The sequence below is a fragment of the Caretta caretta genome, chromosome 12, assembly GCF_965140235.1.
Source record: "Caretta caretta isolate rCarCar2 chromosome 12, rCarCar1.hap1, whole genome shotgun sequence".
Classification (NCBI taxonomy): Eukaryota; Metazoa; Chordata; order Testudines; family Cheloniidae; genus Caretta; species Caretta caretta.
In genome coordinates this window covers 14357143-14372380 of record NC_134217.1, presented here as the reverse complement: position 1 = coordinate 14372380, position 15238 = coordinate 14357143, and the positions used below count along the sequence as shown (strand labels likewise).

At 41.0% G+C, this 15238-nt stretch overlaps 1 protein-coding gene and 1 long non-coding RNA gene across 13 annotated transcripts in view; one reads left to right on the top strand and one right to left on the bottom strand.

The window, feature by feature from the left end:
* LOC125620698 (uncharacterized) overlaps window positions 1-2381 on the bottom strand; it is a 48119-nt gene extending 45738 nt beyond the window's left edge. The window contains exon 1 of the long non-coding RNA XR_007352290.2: window positions 2228-2381. This is a non-coding gene — a long non-coding RNA (uncharacterized LOC125620698). The remainder of the gene's footprint in view (window positions 1-2227) is intronic.
* A 281-nt stretch (window positions 2382-2662) lies between these two features.
* The window catches only part of CHD9 (chromodomain helicase DNA binding protein 9), a 191683-nt gene continuing 179107 nt past the window's right edge, over window positions 2663-15238 (top strand). For 5 of the 12 annotated variants that reach the window (XM_075118357.1, XM_048870536.2, XM_048870534.2 and 2 more), the window contains exons 1-3: window positions 2664-2832; window positions 12392-12592; window positions 14324-14414. Coding sequence is in view for 2 of the 12 variants with exons in the window: in XM_075118361.1 (XP_074974462.1) it covers window positions 13769-13794; window positions 14324-14414 (117 nt within the window). In the remaining 10 variants the exon portion in view is untranslated. The other 7 variants (XM_075118362.1, XM_075118363.1, XM_075118356.1 and 4 more) reach the window with 6 other exon arrangements.

Sequence of the window (15238 nt, the reverse complement as noted above, 5' to 3'; positions counted from 1 at the left end):
CAACGCTGTTCCCCAACTATTACATGCTCTTCAGACATCATGATTTTTAACCAGAGAGTACTCCACATAGCCACTAATGGACTCTAGGGACTGATCCAAAGCCCAGTGGCTACTGGGAACCTTTCCCTTGACTTCAGTGGGCTTCAGACCAAGACAGTGGTCCTCTTTAACACATGAATTCACATGATGGTGAACCAGTGGTTCCTGGAAATCACAGTACGTTGGTTCTACCATAAAATGTGGTATCAAACCTTTGAACTGATGTTATACAAATCTGTCCACCTCCAACCCATCCAAAAAGGAAGGGATTCAAAACTCCCTGAACCATCATCTGAAGACTGAAACCACTGTCTAAGTCCTAGAGGACCAGACTTGTATGTTCCTCCCCCTCTCAATCATCAAGGAAATAACAGAAAGCATTTGTTTTAGACTTTATGAAGATGAACTTCCTATTCAGAGCATAAGCTTCCAAATGTGGTCTTTGCAGTTCATCATCCAGGCAATAAGTGAGCAAAATACAATATTATCTGGATGTACAAAGTGCTATTTCCATGTTCCTATTCTTCAATTGCACTAGTGACTCACATGTTATGCCAGTCTGGCCCAATATTTTTAGTTTAAGACTCTACCATTCTGCCTGACTACAGCTCTGAGAGCATTTACCAAAATTATAATGGTGCTGACAGCCACATTACAGAAGTGGGACAACTGGCTGACTAATGCCAATTTGAAATTATTATAAAAATATGTCTTCTCTCTCTGTGTAAGTTTGTTCATTATCTATTTTGCTTTGAGGGATGGGTGAGGGGAGTGCTGGTTCATTTCTTTTGGGAGACAAGAAATCATTGGAAAAACTCAGCTATATTATTTCCCAAAATATTGTATGTAAGGAGCTGCTGAGATTGTGGGGGTGAGATTAGGAAGTAAATGGGGGAAATTCATCAGGACTAGTAAGTAGCAGAGAGTTTACAAACTTAAAAACTTTACTGATTAGTGGTGCTCTTTTTGGACATAGGATTAAAACCTTGGGGGCCCAGATACTGAATGAAAAAAACTTAAGTAGGGGTATCCAAATATCACATTTTCAATTTGTCATAAATTAATACACAAACAAGTACAACAAATTAAGACCTATGTAATATTTCAGTGTGCATATATTAAAATTTAACTGAGCTATTCAGGAAGTGCATGGTCCAGTCTTTAAAATGACATTATTGTGGTACATAAATATTATACAGGGTATCAGATATATAAAATATTTTGATATTGGACTAATGACAAAAATGCTGAGGATGGAAGACATTTCAGACAAGAGAACCCACAGATTACAGAGAGTTGAAACCGTAGTTTTATTTCGGGGTTGGGGAGACCTAGAATTTAAGACATTTTCAAATGTATTCCAGTAAAAGATGCACACAAAGTATTTGTGCATCAAGTACTGTCTGTTTAAAATGGTGAGAATGCTCACCCCCTTTTGTAAAGCTGTGAGAACTATGGTTGAAAAGTGTGATTTAAGGACAAAATAAAATAACTATAATTTGTAGCTATAGTGGTAGATTTTTTTTTTGGCACGTAGAAATATATACACGGTCACATTTGTTAGCACAGTGCTGGAGGCCCTTTGGAAAAGTGGCCTTAAACGAATCTGAGGCTGGGATCAGTACTGTGTCTAGTATGCCCCCTGGGAACCAAGAAGGGGTAAGTGTCTTTCTTCGTTTAAAATGAAGTGGAAACACTAGGGCAGTTTTCTTAGTGAACCTAAAAGTCAGGCAGGGCCACAGCGCACGCCTGCTGCAGGGAAGTAGCGGCTAACAGCGAACACATCTCGGGGAGACTCTGAAGTTCCTGGCGACAGAACCGCAGCGGAACGCACAACGGATTTACTCCGCCGCACGCAGCATGAAGCTGAATTCCTCAGGGAGCGGGGTGCCCACGGGAGTTGTGGATGCGGAAAACGGTGGGAGAGGAGGCGGGGGGCGGTCGGTATTTAACGGGGATGCCCGTGAGACGAAATGGTCCTTTCCCCCAGGGGGGTCAACCCCTGTCCCCTCTCCCTGCACGTTGGCGCAGCAGATGCGAGAGCCAGGGCAGCAGGGCTGGGACCGGCGAGGGGAAAGGAGGCCGCGGCCGGGGGCGTGCGCCGCGGCCGCCCGCCGCTGCAAGAGGGCGCCACTGTCCGCCGGAGCGCTCCACTCTCCCTTTGGCTTTCCCCGGCAGCGGGGCCTACCCAGTATCCAGGTCTCTGCGGGAACCTCCAGAGTAAACGCGCCCGGGATTGGCTTCTGTCAGGGAAGGGGGCCATATTGGATCAGCTCATCGCTCCGCTCGCGCACCATTTTATCAGCGGCTCGGATTCTTTCATCTGCCCGGGGGCCCCGCCCCCGCCCCCGCCCCCGCCCAGGGCGGCTCCCCCCCGCCCCTGCGGGTTGTGGAAGCGTGAGGAGAAGGCGTCTCGAGGAAGGGGACTCGCGCGCGCGCGCGCGCCTCCCCGCCCCACGCCGCCTCTTGCGCACGCTCCTCCCCTCCTCACACCCCTCGCTCACTCCTCCCCGGCTCGCCGACCCGCTCCCGCTCTCCCCCCCGCAGAGGCACCGTGTCAGCCCGCGGAGGCGGCCCTTGGCCGGGTGGCCAATCAGCGAGTGGCTGACAAATATGCAAATGTGCCCCCCCTCCAGCCCGTCCCCTCGGGTTCGCTGGGGCTGGTGGGGTCGCGGCGCGGAGCTAGTGAAACTTCGCCAATAGCCCTCCTGTTTCCCTGCCCGGGCGGGGGAAGAGCAAATCACGCCGCGCCGCCTCCTCCCGCTCCTCCTCCCGGGCCTGTGCCAGCGGCCGGTAAGTGGTGCCCCTAGCCAGCGGTGGCCTGCGCACCCCGCGGGGCCGGAGAGGCAGGGGAATTCCCCGAGGGGGGAGGGGAGCCGCCGCCGCCGCCCCGTTCCCCCGGCGCCTGGCCGAGGCAGGGAGCTGTCAGGCGCGGGGCATCGCCTCTCCCCACGCGTGCCGGCCAGACGGCCGCGGCCGTGTAATGGCGAACCCGGCGGTGAGTGCGTGCGAGCGGCGGGCTGCTCCCCGCCGCCCCCGGAGCAGGCCGCGCTTCAGGTGACAGAGACACGGGCTGGCCCTGGCTTCCCCCCGCCCACGCGGGGGGACGGCGCGGCCGGGCCTGCTCTCGCCCTGCCTCGGCTGAGCCTGCTTCCGCCCCCTCGCAGGGCGGGCGCGGGGCGACGGGCACAGTCTGGGTCGCCCCTGCCCCTCGCACCGGCAGCGCCTGGGCCCGAGGCAGGGTGGTGGGGCGGGAGAGAGGTTGGAGCCGGCCCCAGCCTACGGTAGGTCGGCGGGGGCTGGTTCCCCACCGGGCAGGCAGGCGGCGGAGGGAGAGGGACGGCAGCTGGCTGCCTACCCGGCAAGTGGGCGAGGCGGCCGGGGGAAGAGTGGCGAGGTTGGAGCTGGCTGCCCGCTGAGCGGGCGGGTGCGGGGCGGTGCAGGTGGAGAGGGAGGCTGAGGTTGGAGCTGGCCGCCCCCTGGGCGGGGGGGAGGGGAGCCGAGCGGAACGGAGCTGGCTGCACCCTGGGCGAGGGGGCGTGTTGGATCTGGCTACCGATGAGGCAAGGGAGGGGTGCGGGCAGCGGACTTGGCTTCTCCACCAGGCGGGGCGGCGGGGTGTGTGTGTGTGGGGGGGGGGGATGGGAGGCTGCAGATTGAAAAGGTTTGGAGTGCAGATTGTGGGGGTTGCTAATAGGCCAGGTCGGGGTGGGGTCTAAACTGGGGCCCTGGGATGGCAGGGTCAGGGTCGTCATTTTGAGGCTGTCTCCCTACTGGGTGTGTGAGGTGGATTGGCACAATATATGTCAGGCGAGCGTGTCTCCGCTGAAGGTGGGAGGCTTGTGACAGCTTTCGGCTGAGGCAAGGGGACCTACTGTAAACAGGATGGTGTGGAAGAAAACCTATTTTCCCAGACAGGTTGGGGGGGGAGAACATTCAAGAAGTCTCTTCTTGCAAAGGTGAAATCAAGGCCCTCATCTCTTAGGAAGGTTTTCACCCTCCATATTCACGTTTGCATGCAAAAGACCATACCCACAGTAACTAAAAACTTTAATGAAAGCAGTATCAACTCACCATGAGGAGATACAGATAGATCTGGTGTTTCCTACAGCGGAGAGACTGAAGAGCCTTGGGCCAGCAGGCATGGTTGCTGAGGAGCAAATGGAGACTGTGGACAGAGAAAAAGGAAGGATTAATAAATATAATGCTGCAACAGCCATGATAGTGCTAGAAAGGGTTCTGACCTTCTCTGCCCCTTTTCTCTGAAGTCTTGTGACTTTGCTTTTAAAAGTAGTTGTCTCTGAGCTTCCACCACAAGAAAAGTAGGCTTGTCTGTCATAGGAGGTTCCTGTACCCCATTTAACTTTTGTGCCAATCCAGAAACACCAGCTTGTTAGGTGCAAGCTTTATCCCATCTTTTTCATTTAATTTAAGAGTAGTCACAGCTGAAAACTTCTGAGTATCTTTCTTATTAGAAAGACTATGTTGGACTTTGTAGGTAAATAGTTTCTACTTCCTTTAATATCTTTGAGCAGTTACAGAGTTTCTATCTAGCAAGGGTTGTGAATTTTGGTTTATATCTGTAGGTGAAATAGCCTATATTATATTTGTGCGGACTTCCTTCAATTGGTAAACAAAATTTTACAACCTATTTGTTTTACTTCAGATTTTGATAATTACCTAAGTGAGAGAGCAAAATAATATCCTGCTTATTTCCTGACAGTCATGTGGTCTCCACCCAAAAAGACAACCTGATATGTTCCTGCTTGTAGGCATCTGCTAATTCTTTAACTGTTCAGACACACTTGCTTGATGGGGCTCCAAAACACCACTGACTTAAATTCATTTTTTAACTCATGAAGAATATACAAAATAAATTCTTACTCTCACGTAAGCAATTCACAGAGCTGTGCTTTTGACAGTCATAGATGTCATAACAATTAACCGTTCACAGGAAAAATATTCTCCATAGTTACTTATAGGATATCTTCAACAAAAGCTTGTCAGCAACAATCAATATTTTGCCATTCTAGGAACATCACAATATGCAATTTGCCAATTGTGCATTGCATGACGTTGGAAACAAATAGGGAAATATTATGCCAAACGTGTCTTCAGTAATTTGAGTATAAAGATATACTCAAAGGTGCTAAGATCGTTAACTTAGTCTGTGTTACTTAAGCTGTTAGTATTCAGCCACATATATAGTGTGTCAGCAAATGGTTCGGTATATAAGCTCCTAATAGATCTTTACAGTGAAGAGTAGCCAAACTCCCCTGCCCCCCAGACTTGTTGGACTCTTGTCCCTCATTATTATGACTAATCTGATTTTTTTAAAAGATGCTGAGTAGCTTCAGATCCCACTGACTTCAACATGGGCAGTGGATGCTGAGGGCTTCTGAAAGTCAAGCCATACGTTCCTAGTCATTTTTGATTAGGTAAACGATGAAAGCTCAGAGTGGAGGGGGAGGGGGGATGTTTTTAGTGATTGTATCTGTAAAGTGCTCTGATTTGGACCATCACACAGGGACTGTGAAGGCCTTCAAAGCAGACCTTGTTCATGTATTTCCTTTCTATAAAATAGACAAGAGCCAGTGACTGAGAGAGATTAATAAAATTGTGTCAGTCTCATTTTTATACTGCTCTACTCCTATGACATTAGGTAATAGGTATGTTTTAATTTCAGCATGCTGCCAGCCCTCCACCCCAGTGTGGGGAGCACTAGCAGTTCTTTATGTTGTGTTATTTATTAATTTAACATTTTGATACAAACTTCATTTAATGTAAACTACAACTCATACTTGAGATATTATAAAATGAATAGGTCAGCCACACAACTCTGTAGAGATTGTCAGGTAGGATTCCTTAATGTGTTGCCTTGTTCTCCAAATATCAGGCCTGCTGTATAAGTCCTTGTGTCTACCTCAAGTAAATGTCTAGACTCTGGAGCATTGCATTGTTTGGTAGGAATGATGAACAGAAGTTGGAGCAGAAGGAGGAGAATGCAGTGTTCTAGTTTGCTCCTGTGTAGTTCTGGGTTACAGTAATATTTGTGATTCCTATGCTAACCACAAACTGAGTCCTGAGTAAATTTTCTCTGCTCTTCTTACCTTGTATAGATCATGTCAGTCTGTTTACTTCTCTGATCATTCCTCTTACAGCCACTGTTCCTTTCAGACTAAGGAGCAGACTCCTCAATACACTCAAGGAAATCTCATTCTCTTTCAGGCTCAGACTGCACTCTGTTTTCCCCTTTCTCTCAGTCAGCCTCTTTGCCAGACTAGAGGCAGGGCTTTCGGGAACGTGAAGGATCTGAAGTCACCTTAATGGATGTACCCAAAGCCCAGTCATGGGATTTTGTGAGTCCAGAGTTCTAAGAACTGACATCTGGATTCCCACTGTCATTTGGACTCCCTGAGAGGCATCTTTCCTGTTCAGCGAAAGGAAGGAGTGAAGACTTTTCTTTATCTTCACCATGTTGAATTTGCAGGGATACAATAACCCCAATATGAGTTGCTAGCACTTAATTCAAATATGATCAGAGTGTGCCGATCATTTTTTATTTCTCTGGCCAGCTCATATAGGCAAGAGAGAACTTGTTTGGCCATTGGCCATCTGAACGTAGAGACTCTCCTCTTTTTAATGTAAATTTTTGGTATTTCATTTTTTGTGCAACATTCTCATAAAGAATACATAAAAAAGCTAGATGCTGTTGCCGTCTAAAAAGATCACCTGTTGGAGGAACTGATAAAATATTGAACTGTAAAATGCAAACAAAAATAAATTGTGGTATTAGAGCAATGTGGCAAGTGAAAGCACATGTTAGGCATATAAGCATTTTAATCAATAACACCCACCGAGAGAGGTAAATATTTAGAAATGCTGAGTTCAATTTATTGTATGGGTATATTTTCAGCATGGTGCATGTGCAGCTAGAGACACAGCTACATTTTAGTGAGAGCTCATTTAAGGTGTTTGTATTGTAGCATTTGAGACTAAAGTTCTCTCTTTCATGTTACCCTGCCACCATGCTTCATTTATAAAACTGGAGGGAACATACTTGGGGTGAGGTGGTGGTTCTGTCCTCAGTTTCGCTCCGTTCTTGGCTCGTTTTACGACAAAGGTGCCAGTGTGTTGTGGACATTTGTACTGAGACCTCCAACTTGATTCAGCCTGAACGCCAAACAGATGTCTGATATTAACATGTTTGGCTACTATGTATAACTTTGAGTGAATTTGTGGATCATAACTTTGATATTCCTTGGGGTTTTTTCTGGTTTACCTTTTTGTTTTGTTTTCCAGGCCAAAAGGGATATTTGTGATAATCTACTCCGGGGTTCTCAAACTAGGGGGTCGGGACCCTTAGAGGGTCGCAAGATCATTACATGGGGGGGGTCACGAGCTGTCAATCTCCACCCCAAACCTTGCTTGCCTCCAGCATTTATAGTGGTGTTAAATATATTTAAACAGTGTGTTTAATTTATTAGGGGGGTCGCACACAGAGGCTTACAGTGTGAAAGGGGTCGCCAATAAAAAAAAGTTTGAGACCCACTGATCTAGTCTGACCTCAAAAACACTGACACTTGAGGTTTTTGTTAATTTATGAAATCAACCTTGTACTTGCATAAAAAGTAGAGTTATCACAAGATGAGGCAATCCTATTAATTTCTTGTGGCCAAATACCAATTTTTTGACTCTGCTTTATCTACCTAATAGAAAATTTACGAACAGGGGGTACCAAATTGATCTCCTCCTTCAGTGTGGTGTTAGCTACTCTCCTTTATATAACAGGAATAAAAACAGTTTTCTGTGCTTAAAAAAATTAGAAGTTTAGATAGTCTGCCAAAATTCATTCTAGAAAATTGCATAGGCTTTCACTAGTAAATAAACTTTAATAGCCTCCTATTATTACTTTAAAGTTTAACACGTTACTGAATATCATAAGAGGAAAAACTTGTAATAGCTTCTGAAGACTTTTTCTTACATATATAATGGCATAATATTCTATCCCTTTAATAATATGAATAACATGAACTTGCTCTCATTTCTGTATAGGGTGGGTTGATTCACATTGCCACTTTGAATCAATTTAAATGAACATGCAGGAAACTTTGATTTAAATAATCAATTTTAATCATGTTTTGCATGCACTTTTTCATTATTTTCCTGAAGAAAGGTTGATTCTCACTGGCTGGCAACCATTAAAACGTGTTGATTGCAACTAAATATAGCCTTTACACTAAATTTAATGCTGCTTTTTGCGAACCAGGAGGATACACTAGATCTATATACATTTATTTAAGCAATTACATAGCTTAACTTACATTTATTTAGGTTCTTAATTATTACATTTTAATTGATAAAAAATAGTGAATGATGCATTTCTTATTTACTAGATTTAATTTTTTATTTAAAATCTGTGTCATGCTCTAATTGGATGGAAATTCAAATTAAATTTTAAATGTACAGAAATGGCATTTTAAATTTAGTACTACTTTAAGTGTGCTGGATACATAAGGGGAAAACAGTTTATCAAAACGTGTTTTGCCTTGAAAACAAACTGATTTATTAAACAAAGAAAGTATTGTCTATAATATAGCGAATTTAACTGACTGTGGCTGGTCACCATGTCCTTCAAGACTTTAGAAGTAGTAGATCTCATTTTCTTGTGTTTTTTCAACTCCTAGTTGGTTTCTCAGCTTTGAAGGAGGCATTTATTGAACTAAACTAGTTGAATAAACTGAAATAAGAAAGTATTCTCTCTGCACCTTCAGAAGAGGCTATTGCTGTCCAAAAGCTGGTTTAACACTTCAACAAACTCTTGTTCCAGGTGCTAAACCAGTGACTTCCACCAATTCGTGAAAATTTAGCAGCAAATATATCACACATTATATTTTGTATTTAGTTTAAATTATTTTAGTAGATTATAGTGAGTTAAGCCCTTATTAATATAAATTGTCAATTTAAAATTACATTTTAAATAGGTACTTTAAAAAAAAGTCTTATTTAATTTAAATTAAAACTGGCTTTTTTTATTTAAAAAAATCATTAGACTTTTTTTTATCCGCTATATTATTGAAAATGAATTTAGGCCTGGTTCTCGTCTCATACTGTAGTACCTCAGGCATAACGCCATTGAAGTTAGTGGAATTAAACTGTTGGTAAAACCAGTGTAAATGTGAAAAGAATCGGGCATTGGGTCTTTGTTTCTTGATGGCTGCAATGTACACTTTTTCAAAATATTTATCCATATTTTTCAGAAGTCACAATAAAATTTAGTCTCTAATCTAGATCTTTTGTCTTCTGAGAAATTCACAATTATAATCCCCAGAACATGCTTGTGAAATAAGTGTGTGTTGCCAATTTACTGATGGGTGGCAGTGAAACAGGTTGTGACAAAAGGTGTTGATGCTAAAATGGGATAAGAGCTCACGTGTTCCTATCTTTTCACTTCTGTGCTGAGATGTCTAGAATTCAAGAAGGTATTCTGAATCCATGGTCTCTGCTGAAACCATAATTGTGAAAAATAATGAAATTCTCATTAAGATACTTACAGTTTAAGATACTGTCACTTTGAATTTATTTTGTTTTTAAGTTAGAAAAGAGGCACTCTATTAAGGAAGTCTAAAACTTTTGTGCAATACATTGTTTGCGACCGATAATGTGCTCTAATACAGATTTGACTATTATAATGTTAAAGAAGTTTTATGTGCTCTTCGTCTCAAAGATGTGGGGCTTTCCTTGTGAATAAATGTGATGATGAGAGGGAGCCTGAAACTGCACTTGTTCTGCACAATATATAATGTAATATCTGGAGGAATATCTGTGGCACCTTAATCTGAGCTTCATTGAGGCTTGAAATTCCGTTTTTCTGAATTTGCACAAAAAATTACTTATGCTTATGTGTAAATAGTCTTCAGTACTGTCAATCTGTGTTCAAATCAGCCGTAGTCAACAGCAAAATAAATATGGCCTCTGCTTTGACCTTTTGTTTACACCCTTGTTCATGTAATAAAGTTGTCACAGGTCAGAAAACCACCACACAACTTGGTGGCTGGCAATAGCTCACCAGGACAGTCCTGAAACTGGAATACTGGAGTTACTGAAGGTTAAGATTAATGTGTATTAGTAGAGTTGTACGATGAAAGGAGGTTAGGTTGTGAAATGGGTTAGAAGGTCATTATTTTATCTCTGGAGATCTGTAATGAAATCTTGTTTTAGGCCACAAGAGAAAATGAGAGCGAGCTTTCACCTGGTTCTTAGTGAATATTTGTCCATATCACACAACTTCCACGTAATTGCTCAGGAAAAATCTTGGACTACAGAAATGGGGGTACTGCAGATCAAGTTTGAGGTGCATTGGCAGAACTTGTGACAAAACTTGAATGATGATTTGAATCTATCTTGGGTGTAGCAGAGCTTCTGTAGTTGTCTCCTAAGTTGTCACTTACTTTTATAAATACTAAAAACTTACTAGAAGCATTTCATATTTTATCCTAAATAATGAAAAAAAGCAAATAAACCTTTTACCTCCTTCCCAAAATTAAAATGTTTTCCTAATCTTATAATAGGCCTTGGTTTCCGCACAGGTCACTTAAAGTATATATTTCATTCTGATCTTCCAAGGGAAAAGTATGTTCTTCATATTGGCATGTTCAGATAAGCTATATTTGGGTGAGGAAATGGAGAACTTTGGTTCACTTTTGGTTATAAAGTGAACCAGGATTCACTGTATGGAATCCTGAAACTTGTCAAAATCACTACAGAACCTTTCATAGATAATTTTTGGAAAAGCCAGATAAAAGTAATCTTGTAAGAGTAGAATAAGATAATATTTTGTTCCTTTTCCCAGTAATTTTGGACCCTGACAGTTTTTCTCCCATACAGAAGTTTTGGATTAGCATATCTCCTTTTTCTAAGAGCAGAATATTGAAGGATGTTTAACTCTTTCTTATCTCAACATGTTAAAATCAACTTTACTGACAAGGTGCAGCACACACTTGTGTTGGTACCAGTGCTTGCAAAGAAATATTCTAATCCAGCAAGTTTTTTCTACAATGTTTGAACTATAGTCTTATTTCAGAGTAACAGCCGTGTTAGTCTGTATTCCCAAAAAGGAAAGGAGTACTTGTGGCACCTTAGAGACTGGGTTTGTGTGTGTGGGGGGGAGACAACCTGGATTTGTACTGGAAATGGCCCAACTTGATTATCATACACATTGTAAGGAGAGTGATCACTTTAGATAAGCTATTACCAGCAGAAGAGTGGGGTGGGGGGAGGTATTTTTTCATGCTTTGTGTGTATAAAAAGATCATCTACACTTTCCACAGTATGCATCTGATGAAGTGAGCTATAGCTCACGAAAGCTTATGCTCAAATAAATTGGTTAGTCTCTAAGGTGCCACAAGTACTCCTTTTCTTATAGTCTTATTTGAAATCAAACCTTCTGTTGGATGTGCTTATGACCAAGTGCTTTTTGTATAGAAGTAAATAGTCTTTAACTTAGCAGTTTTCTGTTATCATGAGTTGTATGTGATATCACAATTTGTTACAATTGAAGCAGAGTGGTTATGCAAAATAAACTGAAATAAATATTGTATTCCACTCTTTACTAATGTATATGGAGAGTCTAAATTGAATGGTACATTATTTTTGTTTATGGTTCCAGATGATTTTTTTTTTTTAATAGTGATGCTTTGGCTCCATCAAGAGTGTGTTAGGGATTCTCAGAGTTATACAGTTTGTACATGTATGCAGAGGAAGATCCTTTTTTAAAATTTTTTAAATTTTTTGATACTGGTATTTTACAAAAGAATACTGGTCTCCTTGTTTGGGTAATAGCAGATCATTTTTGAAAGGAGTTGCCTCTCAGATAGCTTTGTTCAAATGAGCCGTGTTTGGAAAAAAATCTTTATTCCAGTTCAAGTTGATAAAATTGGTCCCTATAATTTATATACAACATATTAATCCCATCCACACATTTCAGGACAAACAATAGGGTTCCCTTTTAAACCACAGAAGCTTAACTGAACTCCTTTTGAGTTGATGCATCATGTAACTACTCATTATAAGTTTGGCAAAATCACTAATTGACCGCACAAAGTAAAGAAATACTGCGTAAGTAAACAAGAAAGATGAGAATGGGCTTGATCCCATTTTTTCTTTTTGACTGTGACTAAGCTGCGTGCATGCAGCTTTCTGTAGTTTTTCATAGACATTTTATTTTTATGAACGTATCGGTGTAATTGTCATTGAGCTATCTGTTTGCATGGGTAACACTTTGCAATGCTTTAATAATCCCTTGTTTTTCTCATTACTTTATCCTTTGTTTCTTTTTTCTTTTTAACACAAGATTCTTCAAAGACACAAATACTCCATGGTTGTCTTAATATCTGAGGCTGGTCAAGCAAGTGGTCTCTCTTGGCTTCAGGAGTGAGAATCCTCTCTTTCCTATTCTGAGTTATTGACAGAATCAATTTGAGAGAGAATTTGTGATTGACAGCTATGTTTCAGATAACAAAACATTTAAGCAAGTCGATGTTTGCCACAGTTGGTAAGTGCAGAAATCAGTTTTCTGTAATTGGGATATTCTTAATTTGTAAACTAGTGGGGAGGGAAATGTTTGATTGCGAGATCATGGTTTATTTTTTCCAGATTAAATTAGATAATGTTGTAAATAAAATACCAATAATCTGTGTATTGCAAAACCTTATGCTATAATTTAGCCTGTTTGTAGTATTTCTTAACCAATTAACTCTTTATTATTTAGAAAAGTTGTGTTTCTGTATTTAGTAATACTTGACTGTTAAACTCTCTAGAAGTATGGGTTCTCACCTTGATTGGCAGATGGGAAGAGAGGTTTTTGAATCTCTAAAGGGATCTCAAATTTTTTTCTGTTGTGATATGAAATCACAGTATAAAAAGAAAATCTACAAGAAACTTTTGTGGATATTCTTATACAAAATTCTTGCATATCACTTAAGACAGTAGAGGACCGATTAGAGGATGTTTCAGAATAATTGTCTAATTATTTTAGACAAAACCAATTTCTGTTTTTGCATCAATTTTTAGAGTACAAAAATTCCTAACATAGAACAGCCTCTAAGTAGGCTAGGCATAGTTCAGTCTACCAACTTTAGAATGAGTTTACAAGTTATTAAGTGAGAAAAGAAGGGCAGATAGTGCAGCATGTATATCAAGAGTGTGTACTAAGTACAGTTTTAATGTGAAGTTACCAGTTTATGACAAACAGTTCTTGTTATCTTGATAACTGTGTTGTGCATTGTTTGGAAGATATATGGAAAATGAGTTGTATCCTGCTTAAAATATTGTGAAGTTTCAAAAAATAAAATGTTATTCTTAATTTTACATCAACTAATAAATTTGTGAGTGCACATTAATGAAAGATCTCCTGAGAAAAATCTCCTGACAAGGCTTGTATTTAACAGAATTTAAGGCTGCTTTATCTGCCTAGGAAAAGGATCATGTTTTTGTATGGGGAAATCTAGCTATAAAAGCATATTGATATAGAATGTAAATCCACTTATTTCCCCCCTTTTCCTTCCCACGCAGCATTGGGGAAGGGGGATGGTATGCTTCATTGTGTTTTCTCTCTTCCAGGGATCCCAGAAGCTTTTACTTCTCCCCTCACCCTTCCCCTTCCCCGCAGTGTGTTTGCACATTTGGTGCCTCTTCTAGGCTCTGTGGGCTCCACTCCCCGCTATGTCCAATGGGGGATTGGAGCATGACTGTCGAGTAAGTGCACTTCCCCCAATTCAGCAATATTACTTGATATTGGCAAGTACATCTGTTAAGCCCTGGTGTGTAATCACAGCAACCTTCGGCTTTCCCTTCTGCTATCAGATAAATAGTTTAATGGATAAGCATTGGCAAGTTTCAACCTCAGCCCTTAAGAACACGATTTATTCAGTCTTGAAAATTATCATATTCTTTATATTCAGCACTTTTAAGTAGTCATAAAAATTTTAAAATTCCTGCACAAAAACTGTCAAAGTATCTGTTACAATGATGGTCCTTCTCCCTTTCATTTTGTCCTTTTCCAGTCATATTAAAAAAAATAACTTCACTTATCTTAGGGAATTGAGCAAACAGACGTTTGCAAAATTGCTTTAAAAATCTCCCTTATTTATGAATACATGTAAATTCTCATGTTTCCCAAGTGATCAATGCCATAGATGTACTCAGTAGTTGAATTATCAGATGCTAAGATATGATCTTGAAGTGTGATTGTGATTTGTCCTTTGTTACTGTGCTTTACTTTCAGGTCCCTAATGATAATGAGCTACCTATTTTGGGGTAGGTATCACCCTGAGTTACTTCACTCTTCACAAAGGATATGCACTCTTAATTCATGGGTAAGGATTCTTTTGATTTTTGACTTTTGTGATTTTGTCAAGTATCTTACAGAATGAAGAAAATTCAGTAAGAACATTTCACTTTCGACCGTTTATTTTTCAGATTCTTCTGTGTTAATCAGAGAGTTAACGTCATAGCATCATCTAAGAGTTTGCATTAGGTTGCAGTAATTTTGAACCTGTTTTGACTAATAAAAGCACATTTTAGGAACCGAATAATCTCTTAACAAGTATCAGTGTCTTAACTCAGCCACCTGATCTTGGTGATTTTTTTGAGCGAGAGGAACCGAATGATTGAGTTTATGTATATATTCAAAAGTTGGTCTATGAAACTACTTTTATGGAGTGTAAAATGAACCCATTCTTACTCTGGGAACCCGTTCTTACTCTGGGAAAATAATCTGCATTTTCAAACTAGAGTTTTCAGGTGGATGGAGATTCCGTTCAACAGAGGTCTTTTATACACTTTCCTCCTCCAGGCAAAGAGAAGGACTGAGAACTTCATGAGTCTGTTTCGGTTTTTATTTTGATATGCTTTTTAATGCTTTGAATAAATATAATCTGAAACATACTGCATATGTATTTTCATTCACTTACTGAGCAGAATATACCCACGTATAGTAGTAAAAGATCTGACTTTAGGAAGAATCTGAGATGTTTTTTAAATGGACACCCATATTCTAGTTTTGTTGTTCTTCTCTAAACATCTACTACTTTCATATGTAAGAAATTGGTCATGCTATGCTGGATTTAAAAAAAAACAAACCCACACACAACTTTTCAGCATATTATGAAGGCACCATTTGCAGCTCCATGTTTGAGGT